This window comes from Callithrix jacchus, chromosome 4 (genome assembly GCF_049354715.1).
Source record: "Callithrix jacchus isolate 240 chromosome 4, calJac240_pri, whole genome shotgun sequence".
Classification (NCBI taxonomy): Eukaryota; Metazoa; Chordata; class Mammalia; order Primates; family Cebidae; genus Callithrix; species Callithrix jacchus.
The window spans coordinates 13,087,775-13,102,382 of record NC_133505.1 but is presented as its reverse complement, the minus strand read 5'-3'; the positions used below and the strand labels follow the sequence as shown (position 1 = coordinate 13,102,382).

General features: G+C 36.8%; 1 protein-coding gene across 7 annotated transcripts in view; it reads right to left on the bottom strand.

The window, feature by feature from the left end:
- The window catches only part of NUP153 (nucleoporin 153), a 76,661-nt gene that overhangs the window by 39,261 nt on the left and 22,792 nt on the right, over positions 1–14,608 (bottom strand). For 2 of the 7 annotated variants that reach the window (XM_002746195.5, XM_008993919.5), the window contains exons 5-11: positions 14,404–14,532; positions 8,324–8,440; positions 8,166–8,210; positions 7,855–7,908; positions 4,329–4,475; positions 1,203–1,255; positions 845–959 (exon numbers count right to left, since the gene is read on the bottom strand). In XM_002746195.5, coding sequence (XP_002746241.1) covers positions 845–959; positions 1,203–1,255; positions 4,329–4,475; positions 7,855–7,908; positions 8,166–8,210; positions 8,324–8,440; positions 14,404–14,532 — 660 coding nt within the window. The remainder of the gene's footprint in view (positions 1–844; positions 960–1,202; positions 1,256–4,328; positions 4,476–7,854; positions 7,909–8,165; positions 8,211–8,323; positions 8,441–14,403; positions 14,533–14,608) is intronic. The other 5 variants (XM_035294821.3, XM_078368281.1, XM_008993920.5 and 2 more) reach the window with 3 other exon arrangements.

Genomic DNA, 14,608 nt, shown 5'->3' with positions numbered 1-14,608 from the left:
ATGGTGGCGCGTGCCTGTAATCCCAGCTACTCAGGAGGCTGAGGCAGGAGAATTGCCTGAGCCCAGGAGGTGGAGGTTGTGGTGAGCCGAGATTGCGCCATTGCACTCCAGGCCTGGGTAACAAGAGCGAAACTCCGTCTCAAAAAAAAAAAAAAAAAATTTACAGTTGCCCTTCACAATCCAACACCAAAGAAAAAAAAGAGGAAAAGGCAAGTAAGAAGAATACAGGCAGGGTGCAGTGGCTCTGGCTCAAGCCTGTATTCCAGCACTTTGCAAGGCTGAGGCCAATGGATCACTTGACATCAGGAGTTCGACCTAGCCTGGCCAAAGTGATGAGACCCCATCTCTACTAAAAATATGAAAATTAACCAGCCGTGGTGGCCCACACCTATAGTCCCAGCCACCTGAATGGCTGAGGCACAAGAATCGCTTCAACCAAGGAGGGAAAGGTTGCAGTAAGCCGAAATTGTGCCACTGCACTTCAGCCTCAGTGACAGAGCGATACCGTATCTCAAAAAAATACAAACAGTATTAATCCTACTTATGAATTTATTTACGCAAGTTTTACAAACACAAAACTATACAGTATTACCAAGGGTCAAATAATTTCAATTGCAATTCCCCTATTTGAAAAAGTATGGGTAGTTTTGTTTTGTTCTATGATACCCATGAAATTTAAGGTAGTAGGTTAGATTTTCAGCATACATTTTGAAAGGACTGTTTTGAGGGCAGATTAATTTTGCTCTGGGTCTCCTCAAACCCCACCCCTACAGGTCTCCCCTTACCAGCACCAAACCAACGCTTTTTAAATAAACCTGAAGAGTATATGAGTATACAACCCTACCTCTTTCTCTGGAGCTTTAGAAGCAACAAAGCGTGTCCTTTCTCGTCTCATCTTGCCACCTCCAGAAGATAAACCATTGGCTGCAGGTAAACTGAAATTTGGATATGAAAAGCCACTGGCAAATACAAAGAAAATTAAAACAATTGATATATTATTCTTGTCCATAACTTATTAACTAAATACCTAAAAACTAGAACTGCTAACAAGAAAATACACAGCCGAATGATTCTAAAATCTTAGATTTCTTTGTACAAAGTTTCTATTCATTGATCTCAATCTTCCAAAAGTACATGTAAATCAAATATAGATCTTACAAATTAAATATAAAGCAGTACAGCTGTATAAGAAATGATAGTACCTTTCTTGTTGTTCTCTATTTTGTCCTGGTGTCGTATTTTTTTCATATCCAGTCTGCGGGGAAATACACACATATTTATATGTTTGTTTATGTGTTATAATTTTCTTGGTACCACCTTGCTTCCCATTAATTTTAACATTTAGAATCAGAAATTTGATGGCTTTTTAGTTACTGAGTCCTATAATTTGAAATTATACCCTGCCTTCTTAATGGTAACCAAGAGTTACAGTGAGATTATACCAAAAAACGTCAGTGAGCACAACCATTATTTTAACGAAATGGTAGTACAGAGACAATACACTCACTAACCTAACACAAAATTACTTCTATTTATCCCTCTTTTTGTCCTGTTAATTGTACAAGCAAATATGCAAAGGTAATTGCTTCGAAATGACACTCTGCAACTTAAAAGTATGAATACTTCCACTGAAAGAAATCAAGACTCCTCGGAAAAATGGCTGATTACAGGGCTGGGGCAGGAAATGTTATGTGATGAGCCTGAATTACCTTACAATATGAAAAATCAATTAAGTGCCCAAAAAGATACAGGCAAGAATCAACAATAATGCTAACACTCATGGCTGAAAAGATATAATGGCAAAGTTTCCTTCCCACAAGATACTTATTCATTATGAAAGGTAAAATAGTAATTTTACAGTGGAGAATCCTCACAGACACCATCTATTTAATAACCACACTGCCAGGAATGGGACACCAGTAGCCTGTGCCTTCTGAACACTGAGAACAGCTCAGCACACATCTTCAATGGTTTTCACTGCCAAAGAACATAACTGAAATCTAATCATGAGGAGACATCAGATAATCATAAAACTGCAGAACATAAACTGGCTTCTATACTTCAAATTGTCAATGTTGTGAAACACAAAACAAGAACAAAAAACAAAAGGAACTGTTGTAGGCTAATGAAGACGAAGAGACAGGATAACTAAATACAAGACATGATGTTAGAATTTTTTCTTTTGGGCCAACTGACAACATGTAAATAAAATCTGTAGCTTACAGTGCTATGCTAGTGTTAGGTTTCTGGGTTTGATCACTGTTACTCATTATGTAAGGAAATCCCTCGTTTATAAGAATACAGAGAAAGAGAAAACCAATGTAAAATGCGAAGTTCTTAAAATTTTTCTTACAAATCTGTAAAAATCCAAATCAGGTTCAAATTTTTTTTTTTTTTTTTTTTGAGTCAGGCTCTGTCACCCAGGCTAGAATTCAGTGGTGCAATCATAGCTCACTTCAGCCTCGAACTCTTGGGCTCTCATGTGATTCTCCTGCCTTAGCCTCTCACCTTGCTAGGATTACAGACACACACCACCATGTCTGGCTAGGTTTTTTTCTTCTAGAGACAAGGTCTCACTATGGTGCCTGGGCTGGTCTTAAACTCCTGGCCTCAAGTGATCCGTCTGCCTCAGCCTCTCAAAGCACTGGGATTACAGGCATGAGCCACCAGTACCACCCTATGTTCAAAATATTTTTCAAAATTTTAATGTTAACTTAAAAGTATGGAGGGAGATAAACATGACAAAATGTTAATGACTGATGAATCAACATAAAGTACATGGGCAATCACTGTACTAACCTAAGTTTCAAGGTTTTCAAGAAATTGAGGTGCTAGAAATGAGATTAAATTTAAGCAAAGATATAAACAGTAAGGTGTTAAGTAAACAAAATAAACACAAGTTAAATGACACAAAAAAACAAACCCAGATTATAAGACATTTAATAAAACAATTTGCCTGGTCTCTTCAAAAATTTATGTATCCAGCAATTCCATTACTAGGTATAAACCCAAGAGAAATAAAAACATGTCCACAAAAAAACACTTATACACAAATGTTGATAGAAGCATTACTGATAGCCAAAAAGTAAAAACAATCCCAATGTCCCTCAACTGATTAATGAATAAAACAAAATCTAGTATCCATATAATGAAATATCTATAAAACCTAGTATATCCATACAATGAAATATTATTAAGCCATTAAAAAAAAAAAAAGAAATGGGCAGGATACAGTGGCTCAGGCCTGTAATCCCAGCACTTTGGGGAGGCCAAGGAGGGTGGATCACAAGGTCGGGAGTTCAAGACCAGCCTGGCCAACATGGTGAAACCCCGTCTACTAAAATACAAAAAAAAACAGCCAGGCACGGTAGTAGGCACCTGTAATCCCAGCAACTAAGGAAGCTGAGGCAGAAGAATCGCTTGAACCCAGGAGGCGGAGTTTACAGTGAGCCAAGACCACGTCACAGCACTCCAGCCAGGGCAACACAGCAAGACTCTGTCTTCAAAAAAAAGAAAGAAAGAATTCATACAAACTGCAACGTGAATGAACCTTGAAAATATGATGTTAAGTGCCTACTAGTGGTTATGGGTATGAGATTTTTGAAGGGTGGGAGAGACAGCAACACAAATGTTCTAAAATTTACCATTATGATGGCTGAACAGTTGAACCACCACTTCATTTATAAAGTGTTTTCTAAACATGCTAAAACCACTGAATTGAAAACTTTAAATAGGAGAACTGTATGATATGTGAATTATCTAAGAAAACAGAAACCAATGTGGCCAAGGTGAGGATTTGAGGACTGGAAAAACAAAACCAAAAGCAGTATCTGAACCTCGCTAAGCAGCTATGAAAAACCATTTGAATATGGACTAGATATTAGATAATTTTGAGAAATTAGCATTAATTTTCGTAGATGGAATAATAAAGGAGAAAGCACTTAGGGGACACATGTCCAAGTACTTAGGGTTCAAAAGATAATGTCTGAAATTTACTTTCAGATAGTTCAACAATACCACAAACAAGAAACAGGCTACTCAGGAGGCTGAGGCAGGAGAATCACTTGAACCTGGGAGGTAAAAGTTGCAGTAGGCTGACACCATGCCATTATACTCCAGCCTGGGCGACAGAGGCTCTGTCCCAAAAAAAAGATTTGATCAAGGTAACAACTATTTTAAAAGCATACCAATTCATAATCATCACTAACTCACAACCTTTATACGTTTAGTTGCTAGAATACAATGGTAGAGTACTTATATTTTACATTATTTAGTCTCATTCATTCTAATCAATATTCAAAGACTGGCGGAAATATACATATACTCACACTGCACTTTTTATCTATTCTTTGATTAGTCTTCCTGAATTCACCAGTTGGAGTCAGAGAGGGTTTAAAATAAACACTTCGATTTGTTGCTATGGAAACTGGCTTTGGGGTCATAAGTCTCTGAACAGGAGGATACTGAGAATCCACCTTACAGGTAAACAGAAATCAAAGACAAACATTTATTTTCACATAAATTAATGATTCATATCTAAATTTTGACAATAGCTAATGTCACCTAAAGACCATGAGTACTTCCTAAAGAAATATACAGTAGATACAAACAAGCAAGAGGAAAATCTGGTAATAGTGGAACCAAAGGTTTGTTATCTATTTATATGTATATGTACATAAATATACACAAATATTTCTAAAATGGCTTCGTGGATACACTATATTTCATTCCAGACTTACTGACTTTTCACACATAAATGCATACAAAACTATATTCAAAACAGCACTACAAATTTAAGCTTTTACAGAGTTAATTTTATTTTTACTTCTGTAGAATTTTTTTTTTCCAGAGACGAACTCTTGCTCTGTCGCCCAGACCACAGCTCACTGAAGCCTGGACCTCCCTGGGCTGGGTGTATCCCCTCACCTCAGCCTCCCGAGTAGCTGAGAATACAGGGGTGCATCATCATGCCTGGGTAATTGTTTTTGGTATTTTTTGTAGAGACAGTGTCTCCCCATGTTGCTCAGGCTGGTCCTGAACTTCTGGGCTCAAGCGATCTGCCTGCCTCAGCCTCCCAAAGTGCTGAGATTACAGACATGAGGCATCTCACCTGGCTTTTTTTTTTTTTTTTTTCCATTTTTTTATTGAAATGAAATCTTGCCATGTTGCCCAGGCTGCTCTCAACCTTCTGGGCTCAAGCAATCCCCCAACTTAAGACTCCCAAAGTGCTGGGATTACAGGTATGAGCCACTGTGTCTGACTCAGGGTGAATTTTAAATACATTAACTAAAATTCACTTTTGTCACATTTTCCCCAAATTATTGTCCATATTTTCTTAGCTGCAAATAAGATATTTTAAAACTAGCTATGGGCCGGGCGTGGTAGTGCATGCCTGTTATACCAGCACTTTGGGAGGCTCAGGCAGGTGGATCATTTGAGGTAAGGAGTTCGAGACCAGCCTGGCCAATATGGTGAAACTGTTTCTACTAAAAATGTAAAAATTAGCCAGGCATGGTAGTATGCGCCTATAATCCCAGCTATTTGGGAGGCTGAGGCAAGAGAATTGGCTGAGGCAAGAGAATTGTCTGAACCAGGGAGGCGGAGGTTCCAGTGAGCTGAGAATGTGCCACTGCAGTCTGGCCTGGGAGAGAGAATGAAACTCAGTTTAAAAAAAAAAAAAAAAAAAACTAGCTATGAAAATATTTAAATTCCCCAAAATGTGAGCAAATCTCTCTCCAAGTTGATTTTCCCCATTGTTATTTAAATACCAAACCAAACCAAAAATCTTACAATCTAAGTCTAAATGGTAAATAACTGTTAAGACTTCCAAACTGTAAAAGGAACTCATTTTATTATATAAGTACACAAGTGTTTTGTTAACAATAGTCCTTTGCTACACTGAAACATAGTAAAAATCCTGTTAGTATAAAACCACTACACAGCCAAAAGCTTCTAACTCTGTCCAAAGACTGTAATCCTATGAATAGAGTCCTTTCACTCAGCAGCAGCTGTGAACAACGTTGGTTTCCAGGGCAAAGTCTCTGTATAGTTACTAACTCTTCCCTGAAACCTCCTCACAAATGTGACCTTACAACTCAATAAGAGAGTCTATTTTGTAGACTGTTCTGATAACATCTGTGAAACATGAGCTATGATACTGTATTACGGTGTTTTATTGCTTAGCACCCATTAATAAACTTTTATGGATACTATACTTAACCACTAGTAAAACTCTTATTGATAAGAACTTATGATATAATTTTTAAATTTCTCCTATTATTATAAAATAATCTGATATAAATGAGGGGTTGAGAAAAGCTAACGGCTTAAATTAATCCCATCATAGAAGCTAATAATAGATGCCTAATTACAAATGTCTTCTTGCCTAATTACAAATGTCTAGGTAATTCTATAAATTGAGAACCAACACTCTTCCAAGAAAAAGTTCAATTTTAGCTTTCTTTGCATAAGAATTTCAGTACAGATAATTATAATCTACCAATATCTCAAATATAGTCCATGAAATTAATTCATGAAATTATAATTTAAATACTGTTGAGGAACTTGGTATCATAAAAAATGCTTTCATAAATAAGAATCCAAGAGTCAACTTTCCCTGAAGGATCCTTAACTAGCTATAAATAAACTAACAAAAGATACCTCTTTAACCCAAACTATCAAACATTGTATTTTTTTCCCACGTAACCTCCAAAGTTAATTTTAAGCAAATAGAATATACCGAAAGGACAACAAGATATAATGATCAATTTTTCTTAATTAGTTCCACTATTGTGGAACAGTATTTTGTTTGGCTGATGAGATGTGCCTAATTGAAATTCTACTACACACAACAGATTTGACAAAATGGTGGTTAATGAGGAAAGTATACAAAGATGATGATGTGCAAGAGGACTTTAGTTTACTGAAGGTCTAAACACCTCACCTCAAGCTTTGATCACTCCTTTTTTTTTTTTTTTTTTTTTTTTTTTGAGATGGAGTCTCGCTCTGTAGCCCAGGCTGGAGTGCAGCGGTGCGACCTCGACTTGCTGCAACCTTCACCGCTCTGCAACCTCTGCCTCCCGGGTTCAAGTGATTCTCCTGCCTCAGCCTCCAAAGTAGCTGGGATTACAGGCGCATACCACCATGCCCGGCTAATTTTTCTGTATTTCTAGTAGAGATGGGGTTTCATCATGTTGGCCAGGCTCTTTTTGAACTCCTGACCTCAGCTGATTCACCCGCCTTGGCCTCCCAAAGTACTAGGATTACAGGCATAAGCCACCGTGCCTGGCTGATCACTCCTATTTTTGTTTATCAAAAGGTAATAGTAAACTATAAAGTCTCTCAAGATCCTGAAGATGGAAATGCTGTATAGCAAAAAAAAAAAAAAAAAAAAAAAAAAAAAAAATGGATGGATGAGTATCTACTACACATACAGTATGTCCTGAAGCCTGCAGAAGAGTAAAATGACCAAATAAAAGAATATTATTTTTCAGGGCCGGGTGCAGTGGCTCACTGGGAGGTCAAGGTGGGCAGATCACCTGAGCTCAGGGGTTTGAGACCAGCCTGGCCAACATGGTGAAACTCTGTCTCTACTAAAATTATAAAAATTACCCAGGCATGGTAGTGTGTACCTGTAATCACAGCTACCTAGGGAGGCTGTGGAACCAGAATCACTTGAACCTGGAAGCCACAGGTTACAATGAGCCAAGATCGCACCACTGCACTAAAAAGAAAAAGAATATTTTTCAAACATGTTCCCTAATGACTAAAGTAAATCCAATTTGTGTACTCGTGAACTTTAAACACAACAAAATTGCAGACAGTTTAAATAACTAAATGCTAACAAAATCTTACCTTTTCTCTTTTGGCCTGAAAATCTGTGACATCTATCCCACTCCTATCAAGAGGCTGAAAAAAGAAAATACTATTAGAATAGATGGGGAGTTATAAAAAATATATATATACATTTTTTGAGATGGAGTCTCACTCTGTCTCCCAGGCCGGAGTGCAGTAGCATGATCTCAGCTCACTGCAATCTCTGCCTCCCAGGTTCAAGCAATTCTCCTGCCTCAGCCTCCCAAGTAGCTGGGATTACAGGCGTACGTCACCACACCCAGCTAATCTTTGAATGAAAAATGTTTTAAAAAGGTTTAAAACTCACTTACAGAATTCAGAGGAGAAGAAACAATGGATGGAATTCTTTTTGCATCCTGTTAATGTTAAAAAAATAAAATTAAGATTTTTTTTCACTAATACCAAGTTTCACTAATACCAACTAATACAATGTTACACTCCTGTATTAATTGTGATTTTAAAAATTTACCGCTAAAGGGCTTGACATCTTCTCTAAAGACTGCAATATTCGCCGAGCTGTTGAACTGGTCACACCATAAGATTGTGCACTGAGTTGCTTAGCTTTCATCTGTCTTCTAACTGGTGCCTATAAAGTAAACCCTAGATTATTTGTTGTAACATAAAATCTAAGGCACATATTTCATGCAATGAAAATATTTACAAAATAGATGTCCAAAGTGAAATAGGATTTAATATGTTAACAGCAATTTATCTCTGGGTGGTATCATTAAAAGTTTAACTTTTTTATGTCTTTATCAGAAATTCAATTCTCTGCTGGAGAAATTACCTTTACAATAATAAAAGAATGATAAGAGAGCATGCATCATTCTAAAGAAAAGCCTGTCAGTTATGTCACATGAGATAAATGGGGAACTGAAAAAAAATTCTAGTATCACCTTAGATCCATTTATCCATAATATTTAAATCAAAGAACATTAAATTAATAAAAAACAAATTAAGATATCAGTTATCCTAAGCATTAAATAATATTTAATTAAATTCCAAGATGGCTAAACAAAGAGAGGGTAGATTCTACTGCAATGAAAATCGAAAATTTTAATACTAATGACTTGTTTCTCAAAAGTTAGTATCACAAACAGAGTATTTTAAAATAATCAGGCTATTTCTTAATACATGACATTTTAACTTTCTGAAAACTGGAGTCTGCAAAAAACCTTATAAAAAAAATAGGCAAGTACCCTTTAATACACAAGCAATGTTTACAAATTACAATGAAAAACACTTTCTTTTCTCAAGAATGCTTTACAACATTCCAACAAGTGGCTACCATGAAAGCAATAATTAAGCAATAATATTTTTAAAAGATATTATCACAACCAATATATAATCCAGTTTTTATAAACAACTTCTAACATCTGAAAAATTGAACTATACTATAAATACTGTTTCTCTATCAGACAGCAAACATTCACTATATTTTCAGAGTAGCTACAATATGCTACTGTAGTTATTAAGAACTTAGTGCTTATTAACAACTGCTATCCAACCAGAAGCTTTGGCAAAGATGAGGAAACATTAAAACATCCCCCAGGAAAACAAGACTGTCTTGTCACTAATCAATAAAATGGAACTAAATTAGAGAATCTTTAATATGTCTCCCAACTCTCATACTCTAGGAAAGAAAAAGCAAGTAGATTTCATTCTAAATGTCAATTATAAATATTTGGAACCCTGTGTTGAAAAGGATTCTAAGAGTATGTCAGGCCTTTAAAACTATAGGACTCAAAACTAGCAGTAAGAGAGGCAGTAGGCCCATACCCTACACTTAAGACTATTCTATCAATCACAGGCTTACCTTATTTTAACTTCTACTGACATGCTCAAAGATTTTAACTATTTTTTTTCTTTTCCTTTTTTAGAGACAGGGTCTGAGCCCTGCTGCCCAGGCTAAAGTGCTGTGGTATAATCATAGCTCACTGCAGCCTCAAACTCCTCTCCCATCTTGGTATCCCAAAATGCTGGGATTAAAGGCATGAGTCACGGTGTCCAGCCTATTATGACTTAAAAAAAATATTTCAAGAGTACTACAAGCTAGCTTAAGCTTTAGGAAAAGCTCTGTGTGTACTTACACCATTCTGTTAACCCCTTCATTTTAACAGAATGCTGCCCTCCACCAACGCTCCGAAATAAGTCTCATAATTACTGTTAGTTACATACGGGAGAATTCTCTAATTAGAAAAGCAAGTACAACATCTAAAAACAAGACAGGAATCTTCAAATACTGGCATTTCAAAGTCATTGCTGCCAATATATGTATATAAATACAACTGACTTTTGTATATTGAGCTTGTATCCTGTGACACTGTTAAACTCACTTATTAGTTGTGGTAGCTTTTTTTGTAGTTTCTTGGGATTTTCTATGTAGATAAGCATGTTATCTGTGTATAGGATAATATCCTTTCCAATCTGTATGTCTTCATTTCTCTTTTGTGCCTACTGCATTGACTAGCACCTGCAATATCATGTTGAACAGTAGCAGTGATAGCAGACATCCTTGCTCTCTTCTTCATACCATTAAGTATGATGCTAGCTTATTTTTTTTTTTTGTAGATGCACTTTATCAGATAGAAGGCTCTCATCTATTCCTAGGTTTGCTGAAAATTTTTATCATGACTAAATGTTGGATTTTTAAAAAATATTTTACATATCTACAGAGATGTTCATATAGTTTTTACTCTTTAGATTATTCACATGGTAAATCCCATTAATTTTCTTTCCTTCTTTTTTTTCTTGAGACAGAGTCTTGCTCTGTCACCCAGGCTGGAGTGCGGTGGCGTGATCTCAGCACACTGCAACCTCCACCTCCCAGGTTCAAGTAATTCTCCTGCCTCAGCCTCCCAAGTAGCTGGTATTACAGGTGTGCACCACTGCATCCAGCTAATTTTTGTATTTTTAGTAGAGACGGAAGGCCAAACTGGTCTCAAACTCCTGGCCTCAGGTGATCCACCTGCCTTGGCCTCCCAAAGTGCTGAGATTACAGGCATAAGCCCCTGCGCCCAGCCTAATCCCATTAATTTTCAAATACCGAGTCAACCTTGCCTTCCCAGGATAAACCCCACTTGATCATGATATAGTTTCCTTTTTAATTTGTTGGATTACATTTAAAATATTTTTGTTGAGAAGGTTTGTGTCTATAATTCATGAAAAATAATAGTCTGTTGCTGTCTTCTAATGTCTTTGTCTCATTTTGGTAACAGGATAATGTTGGTCTCATAAAATCTAATGGGAAGTGTTCCCTACTCTTCTATTATACATAAGAGTTTGTGTAGAATTGGTATTCTTTCTTTCTTAAATGTTTTGTAGAATTCACCAGGAAAGCTATCTGAGTCTGAAGCTTCGTTGCTGGAAGGTATTTTAAATTATGAACTCAATTTATTGAAAAGATAAGACTAGCAGTGTCAATTAAATGGAACGTCTAAAAAAAAAAAAAAGAAAAGACTATTCAGGTTATATATTCTTGACTAATATCAAATAACATGTAAGTTTTATGTATAAGTCTAACAAAATATGTTCAATATGCGTATGCTGAACACTATAAAACGCTGATGAAAAAATTTATGAACCACCTAAATGGAAAGATATACCATACCATGTTCATGGTTTAAAAGACTCAATTTTGTTAAGATGTTTATTCTCATTAAATTGGTCTTTAGACTCAAATGCAGTCTCAATCATGACCAGGCAAGCTGGCTCCTATCTATAATCCCAGCACTTTGCGAGGCCAAGGTGGGTGGAGCACCTGAGGTCAGGAGTTCAAGACCAACCTGACCAACATGGTAAAACCCCTATCTCTACTAAAAATACAAAAATTAGCCAGGTATGGTGTTGCATACCTGTAGTCCCAGCTACTAGGGAGGATGAGGCAGGAGAAGTGCTTGAACCCAGTAAACAGGGGTTGCAGTGAGCTGAGATTGCACCACTGCACTCCAGCCTGGGCGACAGAGCAAGATTGCATCTCAAAAAATAAAAATAAAAAAAGCAATTCTAAAATCCTAGCAGACTGTAGAAACAAAGAGGCCGATTTAAAATTTTTATAGAAAAGCAAAGGACCTAAAATAGCCAAAACAAGCTTGAAAAAGAACAAAATCAGAATACTCATATCACTTAATTTTAACACCTACTGTAAGCCTAAAGCAATCAAGACAGTGCAGTGTTGGCAAAAGGAAAGACACTCAGATCAGTGGGGGGAAGGGAGGAACCCAGAAAATCCACAAATAAAGCCATGTGAATTGGATTTCAACGAAGGTGCAGGTTGGGCGTGGTGGCTCATGCTTGTAATCTCAAACTTTGGGAGGCCAACGTAGGAGGATCACTTCAGCCCAGGAATTCAACAACAGCATAGACAACTTAGTGAGACCCTGTTGCTACCAAAAAATAAAATTAGCTGGGAATGGTGGTGCACGTCTGTGGTCCCAGCTACTCAGGAGGCTAAAGTGGAAGGATCACTTGAGCCCAGAAAGTTCAGGATGCAGTGAGCCATGACTGTGCCACTGTATTCCAGCCTGTGTGACAGAGTAAGACCCTGTATCAAAACAAAAACAATGATGGTGCAAAAGCTATTCAATGAACAAAGAACAGTCTCGTTAACAAATGGTACTAGAACAACTGCACATCCATGTTTAAAAAAAAAAACGCCAGGCGCGGTGGCTCACGAGGTCAAGAGATCCAGACCATACTGGTTGACATGGTGAAACCCCATCTCTACTAAAAATACAAAAAATTAGCTGGGCTTAGTGGCGCGTGCCTGTAATCCCAGCTACAGGAGGCTGAGGCAGGAGAATTGCCTGAACCCAGGAGGCGGAGGTTGCAGTGAGTCGAGATGACGTCATTGCACTCCAGCCTGGGTAACAAGAGCGAAACTCCGTCTAAAAAAAAAAAAGAATCTTGGCCAGGCACACCTGTAATCTCAGCACTTTGGGAGGCTGAGGCAGGAAGACTGCTTGAGCCCAGGAGTTGAAGATCAGCCTGAGCAACATACTAAGATCTCCATCTTTAATTTTTAAAAAAAACTTTTTAATTGAGAAAATAAAAATGAACCTTGACCAGTACCTCATACCACAGACAAAAATTTACTCAAAATGAATCATAACCTAAAACTATAAAACTTATGGAAGAAAATGTAAGAGAAAATCTTTTTAACATGGAATTAAGTAAAAATGGCTCAGATATGACACCAAAAGCATGAAACCATTAATACACACATGCACACGTGTCTACTGAATGTCTTGGTAGCAAAAATACACACACACACACACACACACACACACACACACAACACGTCATCAAAAGTAAAACTTCTGCTCTTCAAAGACACTGTTAAGCCAGAGAATGGGAGAAAATATTTGCAAAACATGTAACAAAGGACTTGTACCATGAAAAATGAACTCTCAGAATGTATTAATAAGAAAATAATCCAACTTTAAAATGGGTGGAAGATCTGAACAGACTTCACCAAAGAAGACAGTTCACCAAAAAATAGGTTGATAGCAAATAAGCACCAAATAAACACATGAAAAGACATTCGACATCATTAGTCATTAGGAAAGTACAAATTAAAATCACAAGTTGGGGTTACCACTACACGCCTATTAAAATAGCAAAAACAACCAAAAAACCTGACACCACCAAGTGCCGACAAGGATGCAGAGCAACTCTTACATTACTGGTCAGAATGCAAAGTGGTAGGTACCAGTCACTCTGGAAAACAGTTTGGTACTTTATTGCAAAGTTTACTGTATACTAACCATATGATCCATCAATCCAACTCCTAAGTATTTGTATTTATCCAAGAGAGATGAAAATGAATACTTAGACAAACATTCATAGCAGCTTCATTCATAATTGCCAAAAATTGGAAACAACTCAGTGTCTTTTCACTGGTGAATAATAAACAAACTGTACTAACCATACTACTTGGCAATGAAAGGAACTATTAAAAGACACAAAACCTTTGGTTGAATTTCTTCATTTCAGAAAAGAAGGAAAAAAAAAAAGATGCAAAACCAGATGGCTTTCAAATGCATTAGGCTAAGTAGAATAAACCAGACTCAAAAGGCTACATAGGATAAATGTATATGACATTCTGGAAAAGCAAAAACTACGAGAAAGAAAACAGATCAGTGGTTGCCAGAGGATGGTAGGAGGAGGAAGGACTGACTCAGAGATGCATAAGGTAACAATTTGGGGTAAATGTCTGATTAATATTTTGATTGTAGAAGGGTTTATACACACAATAATGTGTTTTGTTAAAACTCACTCTAAAACAAGGGTAAATTTTAGTATGTGTAATTTTTACCTAATCTAAAAAAAAGAATCATCACATTTCTTGATACACACACATATATCTAATACATAAAATGTTCACTCAGGTCTAAAATAATATACCCTAAATGAAAAAATATATAATCTATAGCTTCTAATTTTCCCAAAGAACATTATAACAAAACTAATTTTTTTTTAAAGCACCAAGTAATTTATTATCAAGTTACAGTGAAAGAAAAAGGTCATCAACCCTTTACTGGAACCTACCTGATAAGGTGTATTTCGTAGTTTAGACTGTCTTACAGCAGCTGCTGCCCCACCATATGTTGTTTTTCCAGGATAAAAAGGAGAATCTCCAAGCTGACTCGTCTTAAGGATTGAAGAATTCCCAAGTGACTGCACAGAAACACAATGATAAATTATAAGCAATGTGAACCCATGAGGTGGAGGTCACAGTGAGCTAAGATCGCAC